Source organism: Benincasa hispida, chromosome 8 (genome assembly GCF_027475165.1).
Source record: "Benincasa hispida cultivar pf3 chromosome 8, pf3_genome.v1.1, whole genome shotgun sequence".
Classification (NCBI taxonomy): Eukaryota; Viridiplantae; Streptophyta; class Magnoliopsida; order Cucurbitales; family Cucurbitaceae; genus Benincasa; species Benincasa hispida.
The window spans coordinates 63,159,628-63,186,746 of NC_143485.1; the positions used below are offsets into that span (position 1 = coordinate 63,159,628).

Consider the following 27,119-nt stretch of genomic DNA (forward strand, 5'->3'; position numbering starts at 1 on the left):
TGCTCAATCCCTCGACGTCGTATTACCTATGTGCATGTGGTTATAACTGAGTACCGTCATACCTTAGGTACTTGACTAGGATACCTTCTCATTGTCCTCCAGTATCCTTAGGATACCTTCTCATTGTCCTTCAGTATCCGTCATATAACTAGTCATAAACATTTAGTTGAAAGGATACCTTCTCATTGTTCTTCAGTATCCATCATATAACTAGTCATAAACATTTAGTTGAAAGGATACCTTCTCATTGTTCTTCAGTATCTGTCATATACATTTAGTTGAATACTAAGGCTTAGTGCTCAAATCATCATACTAGTTCATCCATCATACTGATTCATCATAAAAATGGAGTTACTTAAATATACTGATAGTATTTGGACAAGATAACATATCTAAATCATGTCAATTCCATGGAAAACATGCTTTACTTAACATGAGAAACAATTTCACAAATATGTTGCTTGGCAATCCTTTTAAACACTTAGCATGGGAAATATCTTCAAGAAATCATAGATTCTAAATCATTAAAACAGTAAGTCATCACATAGTCACTCACAGTTCGTTGGCCTCTTAATGGGTTATACACTTCTCCTACCTCTTCTTGGTCTGAAAGAACATAATTCCCGATTAAAATACTTAGAATTCTTAGCAAAATACCTCAAATAGTTCATTTACTAAAGGAACTTTTATAAACAAAGACAACTTTACTAGCGAGATCCTCCTCATAAGCGAGATCCTTCTCATGAGCAAGATCAAGCTTTTCCTGGCAAACTGTCATCCTAGCAATACTAACCTTACCAACGAGATTCAGCCCAATTTCTAGCGAAATTTCCTTCTAGAGTAAGATCCTTATCACAAAATTAGCGAGATTTCCTTCATTAACGAGATCCTCTTTCTCCATATGAACTGTTTGCTTGTTCTTCCCAAGCAGTTGTCTGCTTATGCACAACTTCTCTGTTACAATTTCAAAAATTCATAGCTCAAAATTCATCCCTCTTTTGAAGAAACTTCCTTCTACAAACATGTTTAGAATTGAGTTAAAACATTACTTTAAAATTTCAGTTCAAAATTCCTCGTCGTTTAATCTGGAGATTCAAAAATTCATCATTGGCCCCAATTCAAGCAGCTACCTGGTTGTTCAACAATTTCCAGTTCAAACTTCAAAATTATATAACTCGATTTCCAGGCCTCATCTTAAAAAGTTTCATTTTATAAGGTTGTTTATAACTGAGTTAACAATATTTTTTCAATTTTTTAGCTCAAAACGCTTCATAATTCGTCATGGAGCTTCAATTTTTCACTGATGGCCTAGATTCACCCGAGAAACAAACCCTTCGTCTTTATTTTGCCCCTCTGGCCTTATTCCGATGATTTTTTCTTCCAACAGCCCAACCATAGAAAATAAACACATAGAGCTTTTGAATGCCACTGGAATTACACAAATAGCCTAAGTAGTTTGTCCAAACCTATCCAATGAACTCGACCTTCTTGCTTATATTACCACCCAAAATCAAGCATGAACTCTCCTTGTGCCACCTGACCCACTATTGGTGATGAAAGGTTAGGATTTAGCAAATTTCCTTTTGCTAACTTCACTCATAATATTACTTCAGCACCATACCTCATTAGATGGCATGGTCTCATTCATATGCTTGTTATGCATTCCATCATCAAGTATGACCTTCCTTAGCCTAGCCGAGTTTTGTCCTACTTTTACACTTAGCAACCCAAGAGCCTATTTCTTCGTGCTTACTTCTTCTACCCTTCCTAAGACATGGCTTCATTTAGCTTATTAGAAGACATCACATTACTTACTCTTACTTGAAATAATTAGGATTTGGGTTTTACAGGGTATCCTATACAAAGAGATTGTATAAGACCGGATCACGAGATGACTCGTCTCTTTATATAACTCTGTTGATACTTGAGACTTACATCTCACCTAAACGACCATAGGTGACATGACCTTAATCTTAAATGTTTTGGGAACTTTTGCCTTTAAAGGCAGTCCTTTGATTAGTATGGGTGAGAGTGGCCAAATTACCAACTCAACAAGCCTACCTTTTTGGGGATTTATCTGATTAGGGAACTGGGAATTCAGTTACACAAGATGCAATTCACTCCTTCCCCGTAGCAGGTGTAAGTAGATAGATTGCTCCCTTAAGGGCTGATTATGGGTCTTAAACATAGTGACCACATCCTCTTTTTAGAAGAGAAGACTCAGTCATAGTAGGACTACGACTTATATTCATTAGAGGAATCAATGGTACTTAAGGAGTTAGATGTAACTATAGGGGAAAAACGGTAAATTGACCAAACTGTACTTACGAGCAATCTGTGAAGGGTTATGCACTGTTAATTGGTTGATATGGACACATAAATATATTTGTAGTGAGAATAGTACAGCTGTTGGTCTTTAGTGGAGTGTCTGACAGTTAACAAATGGTGGATCCCATGACTAAAGAGTTTAATCAGTTGTTCATGTACTGTTGGAGTTTCGAGCTACTTGTCCATAAGGTCTCCTTGGTACCTCAATAGATTTAAGTTGGGAATCAGTTCTTGGTGTTGATTTGAAATGTTCAAATTGACAAGAGGAAATTCAATTATATATGATATAATTGGTGTGATGTATGAGATACATCAAGTGGAGAATTAATGTAAATATGATTAACATTAAGTACCAGAAAATAGAAGAACTATGGTTTATATGTTTCATGAGATGAAATATTAAAACTATAGGTTATAAATATAATATGGTAAGTTGGTTATCATATTTATTTATAATAATATTAATTATTTGATAATTATCTCTTTTTCTCTAATAATCGATTGAGTGGGAGGTTATTGGTGGTTTTATGATAACCGGGAGATAAAAGGAAAAATGTCTTCCTAAAATTAAGAGTTACTATTTTCGGAAATAACTCACGGAGAAGTTATCAAGTGAAAGTGTTTCACTAAGCGATAGAAATAGAGAGACTAAATGACCGTGGAGTTTGACTATACGATAGTTCATTCAGTTGATCGTAGCTAAATGATCGCATGGCTAAGTCTATACGAGAGGCTGCCATTTACTACACGATCGAGCATATCATCTATACGATAGACAACATTCTATCTCCCACTTGTTCAATCGTTTACACGATTGTTGTACTCCAGTCTCTTCCTTAAGCCAAGTTCATACAGAGTCTACAACTCCTAGATTCTCACACCGAGAATACCAAGGTAACCATTGTGGTGGTATCCTTACTGTGTTCGAGGAGCTTTTGGTTGTTCGTATTGTTTGTGTGATGTTTGCTATTGATCGTGTTGTTGTACCGGTCATTGTGTTCGAGTGTTGCTATTCTTGGAAAATTGGAGACTGGTCGAGGGAGTTTGAAGAATGGTTCTTCAAATGTATGCATACTCTATCCCTCGACTCTATGGAAGCATGCTATAATTTCTTGTTGTGCATAATTTGTTAGTTTCCGTTCTTGTACTGTAATTGTGTATGTTCAATTTCGAATGGAATTTGGAACGATCCTTCCGTTGTTCATGGAAATCCTTATGTCTGATTTCCTTCACGTTGATGCTCACTCAATGACGATCACTCCCTTGATAAGCTAGAAATTATAGCTATAACTTGTTGGTCTCTATGGAATGACTGGAATTGTATAGTCCATGGAAAGAATATTATCCCAATTACATTGATGAGTATGTGGGTTCTTAGTTACTACAAAAAAACGAATAAATGTGGAAATCAAAAGTGGTCTCACCCCCCTTCCACTCAACAAAATGCTTAAAAGAAGAAGACCTGGTTTCCCCCTCCTTTAGGGGTTTTTACTTCAAACGTTGATACTGCATGGACTTTCCCTTCCATCTTCGTCTGGTTTGGCATATGTTATCAGAAACTTTGATGGTTCGTTAGTCGTGGTCTCAACAATCCATCTTGATATTGATTTCAAACCTCCTATTACTAAAAGTCTTGCTATATTGGAAGGAATCAAGTTCGCGATTATGGTACAAATTTCTCATATTCAAGTTCAATCAAATTGCCTTTAATCCATCTCACTAATAAATGGGAAGACTATTAAGTTGAATGAGATTGGAAGTTGGATTGAAAAAATTCAATTCCTAATTAAATCCTTTGAGGTTATCTCCTCTTCTCTTGGAATTGTAATAGAGTAGCCGATTTAGTCGCAAAGAATGTTAGAGATAAACTTTTGTACAAGGGTGTGGTTGAACAGATTTCCCCCATTTTACTTGCATTTCAAGATGCTTGTTCACACTATAGCCCATTGAGGCAAGTTTTTAATAAAATTGATCTTTTAAAAAAAGAGCATAATTCATTTGAAATATTATGAATAGAAATTTCTCAAAATGAGTTCTAAACCCACATTAAAATTTACAGTTGAAACAGCAACATTTATATAATTTAAAATAAAAACTGATTCAATCAAAAGTTTAAAATCCAATCTGATGTCAGGATCCCTTTTATTAATTCATGATTACATATTTCAACTGTAATATTAATGCGAGTCATTTTAGGGTACATACATTTACAAATCAGATAACGACTGAAATAAATAAATAAATAAATAGCTGAAAGTCAGGGTAAACCAACGATTCATAAATCACCCGGTTATAAAGTCGCCACGTGTCTACACATGTGGCACAAGGGATTCCATCAGTCGGTGACCCAAACATGGCTGACCCCCTCGGCCTGATCTCCGCTCTCCATTTTGTTGTGCCCTAAATTTCAGAGGGAAGATCTCTCAATGACGAATCTCTACCTTTTCCGTTACTGTATTTAACCATCCAACTCCCTCAAACAAGCCTGTATTCAACGCTACCGCATCCCCTTCAATGGCTTCCAAGATGCTTGCTTCCACTTTACGGCGCACCCTCACAAATTTCTCTCCCGCCGTCTCCCGCTTCCGACCTATCTCCACCGCTGCTGCTGTCGCCGCTTCTCCATCGGAACCCCAAGAAGATGAAACTGGGATTTCTATGAAAGGTGTTAAAATATCTGGACGACCGCTTTATCTTGATATGCAAGCTACATCCCCTGTTGATCCTCGGGTACTAGACGCCATGCTTCCTTATTATCTCTCTCGTTATGGTAATCCACACTCTCGTACGCATCTCTATGGTTGGGAATCGGACCATGCCGTTGAGACGGCTCGTTCCCAAGTTGCTGCTCTTATCGGTGCCTCGCCTAAGGAGATTATTTTTACCTCTGGAGCTACCGAGTCCAATAACATATCCATCAAAGGGGTTATGCACTTCTATAGAGAAAAAAAAAGGCACTTGATTACCACTCAGACCGAGCACAAGTGCGTTCTTGATTCGTGCAGACATTTGCAGCAGGAGGGTTTTGATATTACGTATTTACCGGTTGGGTCCGATGGAATTGTTGATTTGGACAAGCTTCGTTCTGCGATTAGAGCTGACACTGGACTTGTTTCGGTCATGGCGGTTAATAATGAAATTGGTGTCATTCAGCCAGTAGAGGAAATTGGGAAAATTTGCAAGGAATTCGATGTTCCCTTCCATACTGATGCGGCTCAGGCTCTTGGGAAGATTCCAATTGATGTGGAGAAGTGGAATGTTAGCCTGATGTCTTTGAGTGGACATAAGATTTATGGACCGAAGGGTATTGGGGCTTTGTATATGCGGAGGAGGCCGAGGATTCGAGTTGAGCCCCAAATGAATGGAGGTGGACAAGAGAGGGGCATTAGGAGTGGGACTGTGCCAACCCCATTGGTCGTGGGAATGGGTGCAGCCTGTGAGCTTGCTATGAAGGAAATGGAATATGATGATAAGCGAATTACTGCACTGCAGGAACGGCTCTTGAATGGTATAAATGCAAAGCTTGAGGGCGTTGTGGTGAATGGTAGCATGGAGAGGCGCTATCCTGGTAATCTGAATTTGTCGTTTGCGTATGTTGAAGGTGAAAGCTTGCTTATGGGATTGAAGGATGTGGCTGTGTCGAGCGGGAGTGCATGCACCAGCGCCAGTTTGGAGCCTTCATATGTGTTGAGGGCCTTGGGAGTGGATGAGGACATGGCTCACACTTCAATCAGGTTTGGCATTGGGAGATTCACCACGGAGGCTGAGATTGATCGAGCAGTTGAGTTGACAGTACAGCAGGTGGAAAAGTTGAGGGAAATGAGTCCCCTTTATGAAATGGTAAAGGAGGGGATAAACATTAAGGAAATCCAATGGGCTCAACACTGATTGCTTTTATTCTCTGATATAAGATGTCCATTTGCCACTTTTGTGCTTGGATTTGTATGGGATATATGGGTTGTTTGGCAGTAATGGCGGGCCATCTAAGCTATGTTACGTTGAACCATATGGATAGCTTCCAAATTGTCTACAGGTTTTCCTCATCCTCCCTCGCCTAGTGATTGGATGCCCTGAAGAAGGCCCTGAATGGTCCTCAAAAGTTTTAAATAATAACTATGTCAACATTTGCACTATGTGCTTAATATGCAGATAGAGTCCCCCTCCCCTCCCCCACAGCAGGATTGTGATTATGATAAACTCTGAATCTAACAAATGCATTCGTCAGTGGTTTCAATTTTTTTTTTTTTTTTTTTTTTTTTTTTTTGCCTAATTGCTTTAGTGGAGAGGACATTGATTTTATTAGCTTCTCATATGTCTTAGACCTGTGCGTGGTTTGCTTGAATATTGAGTAAATAAAGTTGAATGATTCTATCTTTGCCACCCAAAAATGCTGCAATAGGCAATATGAGTGGATTCTTGTTAGGAAAATATATTTGACATAGACCTCATGCTGCAATAAGCTGTAGTACATTGTAGGTCAATCTGCCTGAAATTAGTAGTTCGCACAAAATTGAGCTCATTCGGTCACTTCCATATGATCTTTAGAATTAACTGAGCTAGTTTCCATCTCCTCGAATCATTATGCATTTGAGATCTTCCGCAAATAGGTTGGATACCATGTATCCATTATTTAGAACTGTTGGTTAGGTCAAGTTCTATGCTGCTGCTTCGCAGCATACGGTAGTTTCACCATAATGACAACCATCATCTGTCACTTCCTTAAGAAGGTTAATCTTTGCCTCTTTCCTATTTGGTCCACCTGATTCAGCAAAGGACTGTTTAGCTTAATACCTTTTATCTTTTTCTCCCTTCTTGGGAAAATTTGTGGTTTCTCTTCCTTCATTGTTATATAGCTGTTTACATTTCATTCACAACTTTTGTGAGCAAGGCACACAACTTTTTATTAATGACGATAAGATAAGACATCCTTTCGTCCCACTCCCAGCTTGACTAAGATTACAAAAAATTCTTAATCAACAGACAAGAATAATTGTGAAATCATTTAGACAGAGGAATAACCTTCAATTGGCTTAGATATTATAGATTTAAGTACATGCTGTTCATATTATCTGGGGACTAAAGGTTCCACCTCTACCAGTGCAAGATGGATGGGTGGTTTGATGGTACTCACCCTAAGTAATATAACCAGACTTTCTCCAATCTTTCTTTCATGTTGAGGTTTCTGTTGGTGAATGCATAGCATAGATTTAATTTCCATGGCTGGGTATGTTTACATGAGTTCTTTTTGAACGTCATGTGCAGAGGCTCCAGCTTCTAGCTCCATGAATGTCGATGTGCAGCACAACTTTGTTTTGGTTCCTTTTTCTAGTTGTTGGTTCCGTTTGGCATTTTTCTGTTTCTCCCTTTTAGGGAGTTTGTATCCTTGAACTTTTTCTTCCTTATCATATATTGATGGAAAGTTCGTTTCTTGTTAGAGAAAAAAAGTGTAGCACATTTTGAAGTTGCTGAAGAAGATTGCTATAGAAAACAAATGTTGTGTAACTCTTGATATTCTAATAGATTAATGGACAATAGTTTAGTCTTATGGAGCCATGTTACATTGGGGTAAGAGGCTAGTGAAAGTTCTTATAATTTTGGAGACCATGTCCATTTAAAAATTGTTACAATGGCTATTATTAACTTCATATATTTGGAAATTGAAGTTTTGTATGATGAACAGCAACCTTCTGTAAGTAAAATGGCCAGTGAAGTTTTGTATCCATCTACGGGGACACTCTGGATCAAGAAGACTCTGGCTGCATCATTATTAATTTTCTCCCTGCTAGATTAGGACGCTCCTCTTTTTTAATGTAAGTACTTGCTTCCCACAAGGTTTTTCTTTCATTCAAGTTCAAATTCTCAGTACCAGACCTTCACTCTCATGGCCCTCCTAGGCGTATGGGAGGGGGTTAGCCGTGCAAGAGGTAGCCTGTATTAAGCCTTTACTATAGAATGTTGATTTTTAAGATGAAAGTGTTGAAATTTCTGTGCACGGTCATTGACAGAATGACAGCTATAATGAGTGTGAAGAAGCTTAATGTTCCTTAAACTGTGTTTCTGATTGCAGTATTATTGGTTTACCTGAACCTTACACGTTAGGCTTTTATATACGCCTCTATCATGTGATAAAATTAACATTCTAAATCTTCCTAAAAGTATCATCCTAAATCCACATCTTCTGCTGTTCAAAATGAAGTGAAACATTGTAGGTACAACCAATAAGGAGTTTCTAAGGAAAGCTCTTAGTTTGTAGATAATTTTCTTTAAATGTAAATTTATTTATTTATTACAGGATTTTTGGTTGACTTGAATTCACACGTGTTAGGATGTACACACCTAATTCTTCAATTATGTGTTCTAGATCTAACATCAAGTCCATGACTTCTGCAGTCCAAAATGAAATGGAATTTTGTTGGACATTGTTTGAATTTGTGTTCATGCAAAGGTGCAAATGAATCCTTTTCTTCTTAGTGTCTGACTTTCTTACCTAGGAAAGGTTTTTTGCCCTTTGTGGTACTGGAAACAGTGAAGGCTCTCTAGTGCTAGCCACTGGAAAAAGGGTTAGCACTTAAACGGGAAAAAATGAAAGAGATCCTGTGGTGTAGGCGTGCAGTAACGAGTATGAAACCGGGTGTGGTAGGTATAAATTTCAGATTTACAGACGGATAAGAGCAAGACTGAATGGCCAGGTCTATCAAGTCGAACCTACTTGGTCAGTTGAAACCGTGTAGGAGCCCAGGAGGCACAGTTTCGTCTTCTCTATTCTGCATTGGACTTTCACTGTTTAGTAGCACTGTACACAAATGAGAAGCATAAATAAGTGAGTGTTTTAATGTTCCGCTAACAGTTTGCTAATATTAATACAGTTGTCTTGGTATCTGCGTTCTTTTTTATGTTTAAAAGTGAAGATGTCAACAAAACCTCTTTATTCATAGCAGTGTACAACTTATTCTTTGACCATCTTGGGCTACCACCTCCTGCAGAAGACCAAGCATCAAGGAGTTCACATGTTTAAGTCCAAAATATATCAGGAAAATAAGAAAACTTGTCCGCGTCTATGTTTGTACTTATCGATTGTAGCAAAAAGAGGACTTTGGATGAGGTGAGCTGTGAGAGAGCTTTGTGGTAGATTATGGTTGCACGTGGAGACTGTCAGAGGAGGAAGATTGATTTTAGGTTTAATGATAGTTTGGCCGATGCTTGGGGGTAAGCCAGAAGGAATGTTGTTGTAAATCCTTTCTGTTTGTTAGTAATCAGAATGCATGGATGAATTCAAATTCCATTCCTACTAAAATCCTCCTGGCAAACTGAAAGCCCTTTCTTTCTTTCTTTTCTTTCCCCTTCCACTTCTTTTTTCTTTTTTAAGAATGTAGACAACCCTGCCTTAGTTTTGGATGCCCCTCCCATTCATCTGATGATCGTGTAGATTATAATTAACACGAAAATGTAAAGTTGGTTTGAAGAACCAAAAAGAAAATGATCATTTATCTTTATTAATTGGAATTCTGTTAATAGAGGTATGTACAATTTAAAGTTTAGAATTAGTAATCAAGTGTTCTTTTCTTCTTCTTCTTCTTCTTCTTTTTTGTTTTGTTTTGTTTTTTTTTTTTAATATTTATAGATTTGATAGAGATGTAAACTTCAAAGTTACAAGTACGAACTGCATCATTTAACCTTATACTATCTTCTCTCCTTCATTATCTTTTATTTATTTACTTTTGGGGGTAAAGGAGGAGACAGAGAAAGAAGGGGAGGTAAATTAAAGCGGGTAATTATTTAGATTCTTTTTTTCCCAATTTTGTGTTGGTGGTATGTGGCGGATATTGTTTGGCCGGTTGTTGCTCTGTTTTAAAAGAAGTGCAGAGTGCAGTCTCTGTGCAGCATCAAGTGTACACTGACTTGAACTTTATGCATCCTTAATACTATTTTATTTTTTTTTTTTTTTAAATGCAAGTTTTCATATAGATATGAAAGTTTAAAACTACTTTGATAGCATTATGAGCCCACCCTGGAGACCTGGAAGCAAGCTGTGAAAATCTTCTTGTACCAGATAGAATCAAGAAACCAATGGGTTTCAATTCAAATGGTGGGTGGGTGTGTTTGGTCGAGTTATAACTTCCCTTTCCCTGGGCCTTTAATTGATTGCTGCATTCTTGTTGAAACATGCAGGTATTGTGTAGCAATATCCATTAAATGTCCGTTTGTCTTCATAGAAGAAAGCAACTGCTCAAAAGAAGAGGGGTTTCAGCAGAAAAAGCACCATGTGCAGAACCAGTGGGGAGGTTTTTGGGCAATCTGAATGGAAGAAGCTTTCTTATATGTAAAATACGGTATTCTGATCGAGAAAAGTGATTCTCATTTATGAGATGAGATGATGGCAATATCAGTTGTGGCCGTGTGGGAGAAGGATTATGGGTATGGCCCAGCTGGGAAAGTGAGGTACAAAAATGGGGTTGGGTTGTTTTCAACGCTTTTAGTACCGATGAAAAAGCACAAAAAAGCTTGAGAAAGAAGCCATGGGGAATCAGAATCCTTTTCTTCCCTTTCATCACTGTTCATGAGCTTTGGTTCCCAGCTTTTCAGTTTTGCAATATATGTTTTTTTCTTCTCGATTTTAGCACCGACATTCTCTTTTTCGTGTGAGAGAGACATGAGAGATTAGTGCATGAGTTTGTGTTCAACTTATTAGAGAATGAAGTGGATTCATGTCAACCATTTATGTTTTATTCAAAATACATCTAGCGACTTTAAACTTTAATATCAAGAGTTTGCACAAAATTCTAGGTAAATTAAAATTCCATTTGATAATCATTTTATTTTTTGTTTTTTATTTAAAAATTAAATCTATGGACACTAAACCAAATTTCGAAGACAAAAAAGTAGTTTCAAAAAGTTGTATTTGTTTTTGAAATTTGACTTGCAAATTATCGTAAAAAATGTAGATGAAATAAGCTTAGTTTTTAAAAATAAAAACTAAAAATCAAATGGTTACTAAACAGGTCTAAAGAAGTAGATGTTTTACCTTTTATTCAAGAGTTTCTAGTTACATAGGGCTTAACTCTTTCTGAAAAAGAGACTAAAGTATGAGTTTAAATCTCGTGTTAGTTTCTAAACTTTAAAATGTTTATTGTCGAATTTTTAAAATGTTTATCTTAAAATCTAAACTTTTAAATTATTATCTTAAAATCTAAACTTTTAAATTATTATTTTAGTCTTTGTTATATTACTTCGTTTGTTAAGATCTTTTGTGTACTTATAAATTCAATTAGAGAATAAAAGGGAAGTAGAAGGAGATGGAAGAGAGAATAGGAGAAAAAGAAAAACAAAAGACCCCTGAATGAAAATTAATATAAAATTCAATAATATGTGCCAGGTTATTGTCATTTGACTTCACTCATAGACTATTTAAACTATTTTTTAAATTCAATTAATCAAATTGAGTCAAAATAATTATTTTTTTAAAGTTTATGATAGATATTTTAAAAGTTTTCTAGTGGCCAAATTTTAGAGGAATCAAATTCACACACACAACACATGCCTATAATTTCCGATTCCTGAAGGATACTTTGACTCGTGATCAAATGATTATTACTATTAGTCTCAAACTTTATATGAGCAAACATGAGACTACCGATTGTAAAACATAGGAAAAAATTGATCTTATAACCTTTAATTAACATCTTGAATCATTATACATTTTACTGTAGTATCATTTGATCAAATTGTCTATAATAGGACGAAAGATGTGTCTAGAAGAAGGAAACAAGATAGGTTCCATCTAAAGAAATGAAATAAAGTTGGGTAGCATGGCCTTCCTTATGGAAAATCAAGTCTACAAAGAGGTTTATTCTGTACTTTTTTTTTAATAGTGAGGGGGCAAGGATGCAATTTAATAAGTTCCTTTTTCCCCCTCGTAGGAGATGACCAGTAGTGCTCTTCTTTCATTTCAAATTTTAAATTTGAAAGAATGGTCCTGTGAATAGAATGGCATGAGTTGTTTTTCCTCCTCCTTATCTTGAGAATATTTTGATAGAAGAGCCAAACTAATATGTTTTCTAATCATTCTATGCAGCTACAAATATGCATAACTTTTACTATATTAATCAAGAAAATGGATATCAAAGCATGAGTAGTTTTGCCAATAAGCATCTCTTCTCACATCTAATTGGTTTTCTCAAAAGTATTGGTGGGAATAACATATTATAATCACAAAAAATGGATAATTATTATGTTGGAAAACTTGGTATTAATTTTGAAGATATGACCATATACTTTGGTTTTTGTAGTTTGTTGTTGTATTGTCATTCAAGTGAAAGTCCAATCTGTTGGCATTGCTTAGTGATTTGGGTTCAGAACATATATTCATGGCTTTTCACAAGGATGTGAGAGTACTTCTACTTGTCATGTCTTGTCTGCATAAAAAGAAAGAAAATAGAAAGATGGATGGCTTTTGGATATTGGCTTATGTTGATGCAGGTTGTAGGTTGTGTTCCAATGAAAGAAATCTACAAGCATGAAGAAGAAAATTGAGAACTTTGTCTATACATTGAAGACATAAATGAGTGAAATTTACCATCTAAAACATCAAATTCAAATTTTAAAAGAAACTAAAAAAGAAATTGAAAAGGATGAGGCATATTAAAGACAAAATTATACATTAAGTTAAAAGAAAGAACAAAAAGGTAGAAATGGGATAGAGAATCCACCTAGGAAATGTGTTGGAGAGAAGGTTGGTTGGGAAAGATGTGCAGTGTGTAGACTCTATTAGGAATTAGGATTATTTAGGCGCATAGGTGAAGTTTCAGCCTCTCTCACACTCAATCCTCTTTTTTCTTTTTTCTTTTTTAAGTAATACTTAAATACATCTTAATATGGATCAAGTATATATATCTATATAAAAAAAGAAATTTAAGTGTTTAAAGAAAGATGTAAAAAGAATTTATCACATGTCAAATTATGATGGGACAATGTAAAGAATTAAAATTTACTCGTTAGCTTTGTTGGGACTCCAAAACAACAGTGCCGTGCACAAACCATTCCTCCTCCATTCCAATCACCACCCACTTCCTTTTCAATCGCTTTCTTTCTCTCTATCCAAATTCAATTTACCAAGTTAAAACCAACAACAATATGGAAGGAATTTGAAGTAGTTGCATGACACAAACAAGCCAAATTCAATTCAATCATAATACTCTACATTATCTAATTAAAACGAGAGAGAGAGAGATCAGAGTGGTTAAGTTAAAGAAATTAACAATCATATATAATCACTAATTTACAGAGAGAGATTGGTGGGGAGTGTTTAAGGATTGAAGATTAAGCTCCCACATTTGCATTTCCAGCTCATGGGCTTGTAATTGGAGGCTTCATCTCTAGCGTAAGCTATGTTCTTCATTGTTGAAGAATTTTTAATTGCTGATTTTTGTGGATTTGCCGGAACTTGGATGGCCTCACAATGTCCACACCAGCTGCATCTTCTCTCACATTTTGGAGGTCTTGACCCAATTTGTCCTCTCAATACAACTTTATCTTCATCATTCACTGTCTATCCCAATGCACCAAAAAACAGAAACCCATAATTTATAATTATTCTTCTCAATTAATTAACCTTTCAGAAACAGTAAAGCATTTGAGAAAGAAAGGAAAGAGCTGGTTGCTGGACTGACCTTACCATTCCTTGAAATCAATCTGCCTGCAAAGAAAAACGATTCGGTTTAAATGAAATTGAAATTGAAGAATAAAAATCTAGTTTTTTACTCTGTTTTGAAAATTCAGAAGATACCCATTTACCTTCAGCCATAAATCTCATCTGGGTCGATGCCAAAATCAGAAAAAAGAGAAGAGAAACAGTCGAACACAAGATTCTGCTGCGCGAGCCCATGACGCCATTGTTACACTCACACCCCATTTTTCCTTTTCTTCTCAGAGAGAGAGAGAGAGAGGGCAGAATGTGAAAGAGACAGGGAAATTCTCCCTGGAGAAGGGGAGGTTAAAAATAAAACCAAGCGGAAAAGCTTTTCAGATAGAAAGAAAAAAGTGGGTGAAGGAATGAAGTGTGAGTTAAATTAGAATCGATGAGATTAGCTTCTGAATTTGCACTCTATGCTGCTCGTACGTGTAAATGTATATAATATAATTTCTTCTCAATCTGTCTTAGTCTGGGAAAGATATTTGAGAAGATAGAACGTGGAAGACCAAAAAAAAAAAAAAAAAAAAAGTAAAGAAAGAAGGAAGAGAGTACCGAAAAGTGCAGAACTTCAGAACTCGAAAGAAGAGCCCCCAAAAACCATAACCCAACAGAAAATAAAATTCCTGGGAAAAGGGGGTTCTAAATTTGCCATTGCAATAAAAATAATTGAGGACAGAGAAGAGAAAGAAGGAGGAAAAAGATCAGAGGAAAATTTGCGAATGCTCCAAAAGAGTAATGGCAGCAGTGTTAAGAGTGGGATATCGTTTTCGTTTCTCTTTCTTCTTTTCTTTTCTGGTTTTTTTTTTCTTTTTAAATGTAATTTGCTTAAATTCAACTTTTTGAAATTGGGTTTTCTTGTGAGTTTCGTTCTGATTTTGTTTCTGAACACTCCCACCTAATCACGCCATATCCATATCCTTTCTTCTTCCCAAGCAAGAGAGTGACTACAAGATTTTGGCAACCATGAATTGCCCTGTCATTTTGTCCATTGCTGACATACCCTCCAACAATATAATTATTGCATCGCTTTCATTGGTTTACTTTACCACATTACATTATTTGGGCTTCTGCACTTTAAACAGCCCAATCTCATGTTCATCACTTGGATTCATTTCATGCCATGGAAGTATATGAATTGAGGGTTTATTGCATTGATAACAAAAATCTCAAATTATACGTTTTTCCTTTGATATCTCTCTCTAGCAAATTTTAAAGCATTTCATCTCAATCTCCAAGTTTTTTTATTACATTCTTATTCCAGCTCTATTCTTGATATGTTTGATGATTGGTGAAACTAAGTGATTTGTTATTCAACTCTACTCAATCAAAATTTATCCAATGGGAATGTAACATCCACATTCATTATGTGCAAAATCAAGTTTGTCACAATTACTTGGGATAGTTTCTAATTCCTTCCATACATATGGATCAATAAGGTTGCCTCATCAATTTCTTTACAAAATATTGTTGTTGCCTCTTAGAACCCATTATAGAATCAAAATTAAGTTCGCTAAACTTTGCACATTAAATTTCAACTAAAAATAGTTTAATTAATTAAGACATTATATTGTTGATCAAAGGTTTAAAATTAAAATTCTCACCTCTATATATTATTAAACTAAAAGAAAAAAAAAACAGTACATGAAGTAGAGGTATAGGAGAGATTTCGATTGTATCAATTAATAGAACTTTAAATTTTAAGTTAAATTATTCAAATATATTTAATCAGTTTAATAATGTTGGAAAAAAAATACTTGGTTAAAAAAAACAATGTTTTTTTTTTTTTTTTTTTTTTGTAATCGAAGAGGACAGAGGATGCAGTGGAAATATTACTCGTAATAGATATAGGGGTTGCAATCTTACAACCTCCAATTAGGGTAACTTAAAGAAAGCATTAATTCTACCTGTAATGAATGAAGTGAATAAGAAATTGAATTTGATGAATCCTGAATTAATGGATTGTTGTACATATCACTTAAAAACAAAGAGAGGGTATTATCATTACTCCTTTGTTTAACCGTACTGGACCATTCAATTTGTCTGTTTAAATGGGAATTTTGTCACACCCAAAAGCAAAAAATGGTTGGAGTGGAGAGGATATTGAAATTTGATAAGGGTGGGTCTAAATCCTAAAGTACCGACAGTGGTATTGTCGTCTATACTTACAACACAATATCTTCCATATCCTTCAACTTAACTTCTAGGGCCCTTTGCACCTAATAATCAAATTAAAACTTGCATATTTCCGAGTACTTTCCAAATTATTCAAAGTTAAACTAGACTTGATTTAGTTTTTAATTTTATACTTTCAAATCTAGTTTCTCATGTGATCTTCTTCCAAGAAGATAACATTAGTGGAAACAAACACTTTGTTCTCACTTGGATTATAGAAGTATCATCCTCTCATTTCCTTAGGGTAGTCCACAAAGAGGTAAACCTTCTAACGCGGTTCCAACTTCTTTGAATTAGTCGCTAGCACATGTGCCGAATAGCCTCAAATCCTAAAGTGGCATAAACTACCTTTACGGCCTCTCCATAACTCAAAATGTGTTTCAAAAACACTTTTGGAGGGAATGGTGTTTAGGATATAACATGCAGTCTGCACTGCATAACCCCAAAACGAGTCTGAAAGATGAGCATAACTCATCATAGACCGAACCATGTCTAACAAGGTCCTATTTCTCCTTTCTGATACACCATTTTGCTGAGGTGTACCAGGGGCCGAGAGTTGGGATGCAATCCCATGTTCTATCATATAGTTCTGGAATTGGAGGTCCATATACTCTCCACCACGATCAGATCGTAGTGTTTTTATCTTCTTAACTAACAAGTTTTCAACTTCAGCCTTATACTCCTTGAACTTGTCAAGAGCTTTAGACTTACGTTGCATTAGGAAGAAATACCCAAACCTTGAATAATCATCTATGAAAAAGATGAAATATTTATACCCACCTCGAGCTCTAACATTCATCGGACCACAAAGGTCTAATTGTACAAGCTCCAAGTCTTCCCTGGCTCTGTAACCTTTTCCAGTAAAAGGTCATTTGGTCATCTTGCCTTCGAGACATGATTCACATACCGGCAAGGAGTTTTCTTCTAAACTCTTTAGAAGTCCACTTTTCACCAACTTCTCAATCCTATTGAGGTTGATGTGACCTAACCTTAGATGCCAAAGATGGGCGTTTTCCTTTGGAGAAACCTTTGGTCTTTTAGCTGTTGTTGCCGTACTGAACATTTCAGTGTTAAACAAGGCTTTTATGACTAACGGCCTTAGTACATATAAGTTATTTTCCATTAAACCAGAACCAGTCTCTATTCTATTCTTGAAAATAAACACTTTATTCTCAGAAAAGGAGACGGTATAGCCTTGTTCAATGAGACAAGAAATCGAGATTAAGTTCCTCTTAATATGATAAACTATAAAAACATTATCTAGTAATAGATAACATTTCTTGTCAACAAATAACTTCAGCCTGTCTACAGCAACAACTGAAACAACCTCACCATTACCGACTCGAAGAGTCATCTCTCCCTGTGGCAACATTTGCTAAGAACTAAATCCTTGGTAAGAGGTGCTGACATGTTTGGTAGCACCTGAATCAAGGATCTAGGCAGAATCCTCATTCTCTACTAGACATGTCTCCAAGACAAATAAATCATATTTATTGTCTTGTCTCCTCTTTTGGAGAGTAGTGGGATGGAGTTCGTTTGCCACAAAATTCGTTTCACACGATTCTTTCCACTGTAAGAAATCGGTCATTTTTAAAAGCTTTAAACGGAAATACTAACTAGTTGCTGAAAAGAAAAACATATTGACCTACGTTAGGTTTTTAGCAAATACCCCTTGTAAAACAAAACAACATCCAATAAGGTTTTAGCAAAACTAACATGAACCCCGTGTGACATCTAGTTTCGCAATGACACTTCAAAGGTTTAGGAAAAAAGCCGCCGAAGGGAGGTCAATTATCTAGTTTGTGTGGAGTTTTCATACACCATTGCCGGATATAGCCAAACATAATCGAAGAAAGGAGTCTTAGTGAGTTTTGTGCTTCGCCATTGAGAGATGTGCATCAAACCCATCATGAAGAGAAGAAAAAATGTGGTGAGAGGAGGAAAATTTCACAAAATGACCCAAAGACCAAAAACTTTTCTACCAATGACCTTTTCCTAAAAACTTTTCTACCACTGACCTTTTGCCCATGCGAAATTCCAAAATTACCCCTAGTTTTAAAAATTCTTCAGATCAAAGCCTTCCATCTTCTACCTTCAACCATTGAATGTATAGTTAATACAACACAACATTCCACCGAAGCATTATAGCATTCAATAACATTGGAATTAACAGAATGGAAGGTCGGTCTCAGTATTCACTTTCTGTTGAACTCCCCACGAAATTCTCCCATTGTTCTCTTGGAGTGTTCTCTCAGAGTTTCAGTCCAACATCTTCATTGATCGCTTTCATCGTGAGATTCACAAACGGAGACAATATAAGTGATATTCTACAATATTTCTTGTCCCGGATCGCTTTCATAATAAGTGTCGCTTTGAACGATCATATAGTAATATATACACAATCGTTCATCATAATATAAGTATCGTTTAGCATTACTAGACGATCGCATACTAAGTTATAAATAATCGTGTAGTAATTTATAAAAGACGTGAAGTAATTTATAAACAATTGCAGTAATTTATAAACGATCATGTAGTAATTTATAAACGATCATGTAGTAATGTATAAATGATTGTATACTTAGTAATATATATTCGTCTAAATGATCGTTTATACAATACTACACGATTGTTTATAAATACTACACGATCGTTTTATAAATTACTACACGATCATTTATAACTTAGTATACAATTGTGTTTATATATATTGACGGTCGGTCATAAATTACAATATTTGCTTAAAATTTGCTTATCACATTGTAGATCAATGACGCTACTTTGCATCTTTGTACGATTTGGTGGGGATTGGGATGAGTCCGAATGGAATTATATTAGAGGTCATATGAAAGGTTTGAAAGTTAGAAATGATATAACAGCCAGTGAATTAGTAAGTATGATGCATCAATGACTGAATATCGATCCGGATATGTTTGATATACATACAAAATGTTGTTACAATTTATTGGTCCCAGCTCCCCCGATCGACGTAATCGACGATGAAGACCTTACCTTTTTTTAGAAGGCAATGATGCATCCCAGATGTCGTTATTTGTATCAGCTACACCTTGCGAAAGTCATGGAGTACACATAGACAATATGTACTAACATTGCAATCCAACTGATCAACCAATTTCAACCAGTCAAAACTTAGGGGATGACTGATGTGAAGCTTGATTTGGTCACAATAGTGAACCCAGATGTACTTCACAGTTTGATACTGAACATGGATATGGATAATCTTCAGGAAAATAAACTTTTCTAACACCTTACATCCATGTTCCAACCCCACCTACTCCCATCTCACCAGTTGTGATGCCTTCGATTCAAATGCATTCCACCATTCCAACCCAAACATTTGTAGATATACCTAGACCATAAGAGGGCCCATTGTATGATGACCTCATTACAATACCTCATGACTTTCTAAATGAAGAGGATATAAAGGTCGGTCAAATTTTCCTTTCGAAATATGATTTGTCAATTAAATTATTGATGCTTGCAATAAGAAAGAACTTTGACTATCTTGTAAAAAAGTCAACAAAGAGCTTGCTAACTGTCCCGAGTTTGGTGGAGGAATGCAAGTGGAGGGTCCATGCGAAAAAAAATGAAAGAAAGTGATTCCTTCAGAGTGACGAAATATCCAAGCGAACGTACATGTTCTCTTGAAATGAGAATGGGTAATCATCGACAAGCAAAATGTTGGGTTATTGGACATTTAATCAAGTCCAAATACGAACAAGTTGGTCAAACATACCACCTGAGGGATATAATTGAAGACCTCCGATGAGAATATGGAGTGAACATAATTTACAAGCGGGCTCATCGTGCTAGAGAGTACATATTGGTGTTCGCACGAGGGTCGCCGGAAAGATCATATGCTATTGTTAGGGCATATGGCAAGGCACTTAAGCTTGCAAATCCAGGTACGATATTTGAGGTTGAAGTGTAGGACAGACAATACTTTAAGTACGTCTTCATGGCACTTGGTCCATGTATAAGGGGTGTTTTGAACTGCATCCTCCCAGTGATCGTTGTTGATGGGACCCATTTGCATGAGAAATACAAAGGTGTGTTGTTAATAGCAACATGTATCAATGGCAATAACAGCATATATCCTATCGCCTTTAGTATTGTAGATAGTGAGAACGATGCATCATGGACTTGGTTCATGACTCATTTGAAGGCTTCAATAGGAGACACTCCAAATTTAATGATTATATCAGATCATCACATCTCAATTACAAAGGTTGTTGCAAGTATATTCCCTGATGCATTTCATGCTCTATGTATATACCATATTCGAAACAATTTGGTTGACAAGTTCAAGAATAAGGACATAATCCCACACTTCTACCTAGCAGTGAAAGCTTATAGAATGTCTGAGTTTTAGATGTATTAGGCCAAGCTCCATCAATATCCTGGTGTGACGGCCTATCTTGAGAAGGTTGGATTACAACGATGGGCAAGGGTTTATCAAGTCCATTGTAGGTATGACAAGATGACGACAAATATAGTAGAATGCCTCAATGGAGTGTTGAAAGATACATGAGAACTACCAATCACAAAGCTATTAGAGCATATCTGCGAGTGGCTACAAGGTTGGTTCTATATTCGACATACACATGCAATGGCATAGGCAAACATCGTAATTGATTACGCAATGAGTATTTTTAAGGAATCGCAATTGATGTCTAGAACATATCCTGTTTCCCCGGTGGATATGCATATAATTAATGTGGACGATGGATATTTTTGGGGGGGAGGGGGGAGGGAGAGGGGAAGGGTTGGTTGATCTTCATTCACGGACATGTACTTGTATGGAGTTTAATTGCATCGAGATCTCGTGCTCCCATGCAATATCTGCAACGACCCTAAGAAACATTAATGTTCAAACAATATGTCCAAAATGGTTTACAGTTAGAGATGTCCATAGGGTGGGGCAGGGTCGGGGATGCCATTCCCCATCCCTGTCCCCGTTCCCTATTTCATTCTTCATCCCCACGAAATTCCCCACGGGGATCAGGGCGAGGATTTCCCGTGGATCCCCGCGGGGAATTTTTCCCCGTTACTTTTTTTTTTTTTTGTAAAATGGCAATTAATTAAAATCACTAATGTAAGCAAATTTTAATTAAATAATTATCTTTATCACTAAATTTTTTATTATGGTTAGTTTTATATGAAAATTTGAATTTAAAGATAAATTACTCAAATTTTGGTCTAAAAAAGCTAATTAATTCTTTAGTAGAAAGAAATAAATATAAATCAAATTATTCACATATATAATCTAAATTTAAACATTCAATTTAAACATATTCATTATCTTTCCCAATAAATAATCAAATTTAAAATTTAAATGTAATATTTATATAATAATAATAATAACATAACATTAGATAACTATACTAAATAAATATGTAAACGCTAATTGGGGCGGGGATGGGGAACGGGGCAGCGCTGGGGTCAGGAGCCGGGATTCCCCGTCCCCGTCCTCGTTTAGCTTATGGGAAATTTTTTTCCCCACTCCCTCCCCGATTCCCCACCTAATTGAGGAATCCCAGTGGGGCCCTGTCCCCGTGGGGAAATTGGACATCTCTATTTACAGTTGAGTATGTGCTTGCTGCTTACGCCGAACCAATCTTCCCAATTGGACATAGACAAGAATGGAGTCGAAGACAAAATTTTGAAGATTTTGAACCAATTCTACCACCGCAAGAGGTAGCAAGTGTAGGTCGACGCTAAACCATCAGGATAACTTCTATTGGAGAGAAGCCACAATAAATACATAGGTGTACACAATGTGGTCAGAGAGTACATAACGAGAAAATGTGCAGACAAACATTGATAACACTTGGCACAGACCCATCTAGACCGAACGATATGTAATTATGTATCATCGTTTAGATTGTATTAAACGATCGTTTAGATTTTTATTAATAATCTTTTACATTTTCTATACAATCGTTTAGATTTTCTAAACGATCACCTAAGTATGTGCGATCACTTAGTTAAACGGTCATTATTTTATTTAGATAGTATTAAATGATCGTTTGCATTTTCTATGCAATCTTGTACATTTTCTATACATATTCTTAAACAATCTTGTACATATTCTTAAATGATATTCTAGTTAAACATCAATTCTATTACCATAAAAATTTATTTGCCCAAACTGGGCAACATACTATTTCCTATACAATTCCTTATTAGCTCGTGTTAAGTCAGCCCTATTAGCACCAGTTACACAGTATTCTACAAATTTAGTACAAAAAATGCCACAGTTAGGAGACTTGCCCTCTTAGAGGGTCATCTTCGGTCTCTTCACTTCTCATTGCCCGTACATGAACATCTCATGTTGTTTTTCAAATCTGGTAGAAATCAACATTGAAGGTATTTCTCTGGTCATCAGCTTGAGGTGACCATCAAGTATGTCACCATTGATGTAGTTCGGCATGGAGTCAAATACAAAGATTTTGCACCTCTCTAAATCAATGACCAACATAAGCCAGTGTTGTTTGATGTTGATTGGCCCAAATACAAAGTCAACACCCATCCACGCTGGCTTGTATTATTCATACTGTCCAAGCACATAGTCAATAAAGAAGTCAGAGTCCACCCAAAATCTCAGGTGTGCTTCATGATCCAATTAGCCTGCCACTTTGCCACCCTCCATTTCAATACCTCCTGAATGGATCTTAAAAGCAATACCTTCTGGCTCCATCAAAGCATCCTGGGATGGGCAAGATGTAAATACATGGTTGATGAAGAGTAGTTTCAACAAACATGTGAAATTTCCATATCTTAAAGCTCGAGTCAATCATTGTGAATCGACACATGCCCAGGTCAAGTTTCGAGTGCAACTTCTGATGCACATGCATCAAAAGAAGATCCATAGTCTAGTCCAACAAAGAAAAATATAAGTTATGTATGTGATAGTTTAAGAAACTTCTAAACAATCGATCTTGGTTAATGAATAAATAGAAATACTCACATCTCTAAGCACCCATGTGTTCTACTCAAGTGTTTGAAGAAATCCTTGGTCCTAAAGGTATATAAGACCGTTTGCTCCTCGTTTTTGTTTTTAGGACAGTTTTTCCATCTTTTGTATGAATTCCACATGACATATGGGACTAGGAAGCATGGGTCATAGGAACTAACAGTCCTTATGGGGAAGTCAAGTACAGGGACCAAGGGGTTGGGATTGACTGTGGCTGATTGGGGCGGAGAAAATTAGGCTGAGAAAATTAGGCTGAGAATCTCCCTTCTTCCCCCTTTTCACCAACTCAAGTGTGAACTTTGCTGGTTTTTTCCTTTTTTGACGCTCTCGATCATTTTTTCCTATATTTAAATTATAAATTAATGACAGTACAATATTAAGAAGACTAATTCATGCAACAGTCATACCTCAACTTCAGTAGCATCCTTCTAAGATGACGTCCTCACAACCTTGGCTGAATCCGCAATGAAATGGCCCCTAAGACTAAATGCTTGAGTGAGAACTTCACTGATCGTGCCAACTGGCTGTTCATTGACATGTTCTTCTACATCGGTCTGAGGGGGATCATCTACATTGTCGGTTTCTTGGTGGGTATAAAGGGGATCTTCTGCATTAGTCTGAGGGGGATCATCTTAAGGAAATCTAGCATGAGAATTTTCATGAGCAGCGGAAGGATCATTCCAAATTCCATTCGAATTGAACATAACCAATTATAGTACAAAAATAGAATCTAACAGGTCATACACAACAAGAAATTACAACATACTTTAAAAGAGTATCCAGGGATAGAGTATGCATACCTTTGAAGAAACATTCTTCAAGAATCCCTCGATCAATCTACAAGTGTCCACAGCAACATGAACACAACGAATAGACTGCTAACAACAGCACAAACACAACGAACACAATGAACAGCCTCCATGAAACCAATCGAGTCACGCTCAATCCACGAACTGAGTGAAGACACCACCACAATGGTTACCTTGCTATTCTCGATGTGAGAATCCAGGAGTTGTGGGTTCTGTATGATCTTGGCTTGAGGAAGAGACTGGAGGACAACGATCATGTAGACGATTGAGCAAGTGAGAGATAACACAATCTATCGTATAGACGATGTGCTCGATTGTATAGTAAATGGCAGCCTATCGCTTAGACAAAGCCACTTGATCATTTAGCTATGATTAGCTGATGTACTATTATATAGTCAAAGCTCCACGATCGTTTGTCTCTACCAGCTATCGCTTAGTGAAACTTTTTCACTTGATAGTCTATCCATGTGTTCTTTCTAGAAGGAAACTTCTAAATTTAGGAAAACATTTTTCCTTATATCTCACGGTTACCATAAAACCACCAATAACTTTCCACTATATCGGTTATTAGAGAAAAAGAAATTAATTATCATATAATTAATATATTATAAATAAATATGATAACTAACTTACCATATTATATTTATAACCTATAATTTTAATATTTCATCTCATGAAACATATAAACCATAGTTCTTTTTCTATTTTATGGTACTTAATGTAAATCATATTTATATTAATCCTCCACTTTATATATCTCATACATCACACTGATTATATCATATATAATTGAATTTTCTCTTGTTAATTTGAACACTTCAAACTAACTCCAAGAACTAATTCTCAACTTGAATCCATTGAGCTACCAAGGGAACCTTATGGACCTATAGCTTGAAGCTCCAACGGTACGTGAATAACTGTCTGAACTCTGTAATCATGGGATCCACCATCCGTTAACTGTCGGGCACTCCACTAAAGACCGACAGCTGTACTCTCATCACTATAAATATATTTCTATGTCCATATCAACCAATCAACAATGCGATAAATCTCACAGATCGCTTAAAAATACAACTTGATGAATTTATCGTTTTGCCCCTATAGTTACATCTAACTCCTCAAGTACCACTGGTTTCTCTAATGAACAATAAGTCATAGTCCTACTATGACTAGGTCCTCTCTTCCAAAGAGAGAATGTGGCCACTATGTTCAAGACCTGAAATCAGCCTTAAGGGAGCAATCTACCTACTTACTCCTGCTTCGGGGAAGGAGTGAATTTCATCTTGTGTAACTGAGTTCCCAGCTCCCCAATCAGAAAAACCCCCCAAAAAGGTAGGCTTGTTGAGTTGGCAATCTGGCCACTCTTACCCATACTAATCAAAGGACCGCCCTCAAAGGCAAGAGTTCCCAAAACACTCAGGATTGAGGTCATGTCACCTATGGTCATTTAGGTGAGATGTAAGTCTCGAGTATCAACGACGTTATATAAAGGGACTAATCATCTCGTGGTCTGGTCTTATGCAAACTCTTTGTATAGGACACCCCCCTCGCATGTCTCCACATGAATGGTCAGGATCAAACCATCTGTAGTAGTTCACAACACTTGTAAAGCTCTACAAAGCGGGTTGTATCCATAGTGTCACAGGATAAGGTATCTCTCATTTATCCTTATACTACAGACCTTTTAGGTTATTACTTAAGGCATGATCCACTTGTATATCTCATATACATGCTTAATTTTATATACAATAACCACGGATCTTTGTTGGATATGAGTAAATGCAAATAAAATAACTCTTATTTTATTAATTACAATGTGTACAAAGTCTACAAACTACGAGACTCCGAAAGAATTAGGATACCAATCCCAACAATATCATTACTACGAGGCCCCTCATTATTGTCACCATCACGAGGTCCCTTATTATTATTACTATCCTGAACAAATCAAACGAACTATTCTGTTAAGGGAGGTAATCGATCGTTTAAGAATATGTAAACGATCGTTTAGAAAATCTAAACAATTTTCTAGAAAATCTAAACGGTCATCTAGAAAATCTAAACGATCATCTACAATACCTAAACAATCGTCTAAAAAATCTAAATGATCATTTAAAACTATTTAACTTATCAACTAGAAATGCATACCTCATTCAGACGATGGACCATCATCTTTATTTCGTTCAATTGTTGGCCCACTAGATGATGTTGGACAGTAAATGTATCTACCATTTGACGAACATGGTAGTCAAGGTTACTAAATCTTTGCGAACTGCTTTAATTTCCTCCCTAAGAATCTTGTATGATTTGGAATGATGATGCCTTGAGGACTTATGTTGCCTACGTGAGTCTAACTCTATCGGGTTAGCTTGAACCGGCATATGTGGTTCTAGCTCTATACCTTGCACGTTTTCAAAGCTTTCTACATGGGGTTCATGCTCTTCGTGCCCCCCAAAGGACTCTGATTGAGTGTTCAACCCCTTTAATCCTTCTTGCTCCAACAACAGAAACCACATTAAGTCCTTCCAGTCGATCCTCCTTATACCTTATCTCCTTTACGCTAGGTACAAGTCTCGACACAACAATAGTCTAAATATAAACAAATGCGCAAGTCAGAATGCATGAAACTATAAACAAATGAGCAAGCTAGGAATGATGGGTTACTTACTTTTTTTTTATGGAAAACTTTATTGCTCAATGATTTATAAGATGGAGCACGAGAACAAGTCCATCTAATAATTCTAGGAATTTCATGTTTGCTAACTTGGTGGCTATGAACTTACTTGACGTGGATAAAATTTTGAAAGCCCAAACCTACGATATGGAAACTTTGTTACACGTATATAACACACAGGTTCAATGTATATTAAAGTGAAACAGAAACAAAAGTACATATCGGGAAAGCAAGTACGAATCCCTTTATACAGTAATGTGAGGCATGATGATCACCTTTTGCTTTTTTTGAATCATATGCCTCCTTCTTCCCGCGCATAATAGTCTTCATGCTATTCAATGTACGTCGGTAAAAGAGAGATGACCAGTCATAATGTATGAAATACGTCATGGCCATCAACAATCTTAAATATATTCACATCGAATTGGGTTTTTTTGTCTTTCCCAATCA

The 27,119-nt window shown here is 36.3% G+C and overlaps 2 protein-coding genes and 1 long non-coding RNA gene across 4 annotated transcripts; 2 read left to right on the forward strand and 1 right to left on the reverse strand.

Annotated features, from left to right (window-relative positions):
• Window positions 1–4,641: 4,641 nt before the first annotated feature.
• On the forward strand, window positions 4,642–6,562 carry LOC150034764 (cysteine desulfurase, mitochondrial-like). The gene has a single exon (XM_090316876.1). It carries the CDS (start codon window positions 4,843–4,845, stop codon window positions 6,214–6,216), a length of 1,374 nt encoding a protein of 457 aa, XP_090173002.1. The 5' UTR covers window positions 4,642–4,842; the 3' UTR covers window positions 6,217–6,562.
• A 3,289-nt stretch (window positions 6,563–9,851) lies between these two features.
• Window positions 9,852–11,037, forward strand: LOC150034765 (uncharacterized). The gene is made up of 2 exons (XR_016531581.1): window positions 9,852–10,414; window positions 10,498–11,037. It is a non-coding gene; the product is annotated as an uncharacterized LOC150034765 (long non-coding RNA).
• Window positions 11,038–13,483: 2,446 nt separating this feature from the next.
• Window positions 13,484–14,864, reverse strand: LOC150034766 (EPIDERMAL PATTERNING FACTOR-like protein 2). Of its 2 annotated transcripts, XM_090316149.1 has the most exons (4): window positions 14,570–14,738; window positions 14,119–14,302; window positions 13,995–14,020; window positions 13,484–13,873 (listed from the first exon to the last, which is right to left on the reverse strand). In XM_090316149.1, exons 2-4 carry the CDS (start codon window positions 14,234–14,236, stop codon window positions 13,631–13,633), a joined length of 387 nt encoding a protein of 128 aa, XP_090172275.1. In that variant the 5' UTR covers window positions 14,237–14,302; window positions 14,570–14,738; the 3' UTR covers window positions 13,484–13,630. The 2 variants fall into 2 exon arrangements, with proteins under 2 accessions (XP_090172275.1, XP_090172274.1); XM_090316148.1 differs by having other exon boundaries at window positions 14,119–14,864.
• Between the last annotated feature and the right edge of the window lie 12,255 nt (window positions 14,865–27,119).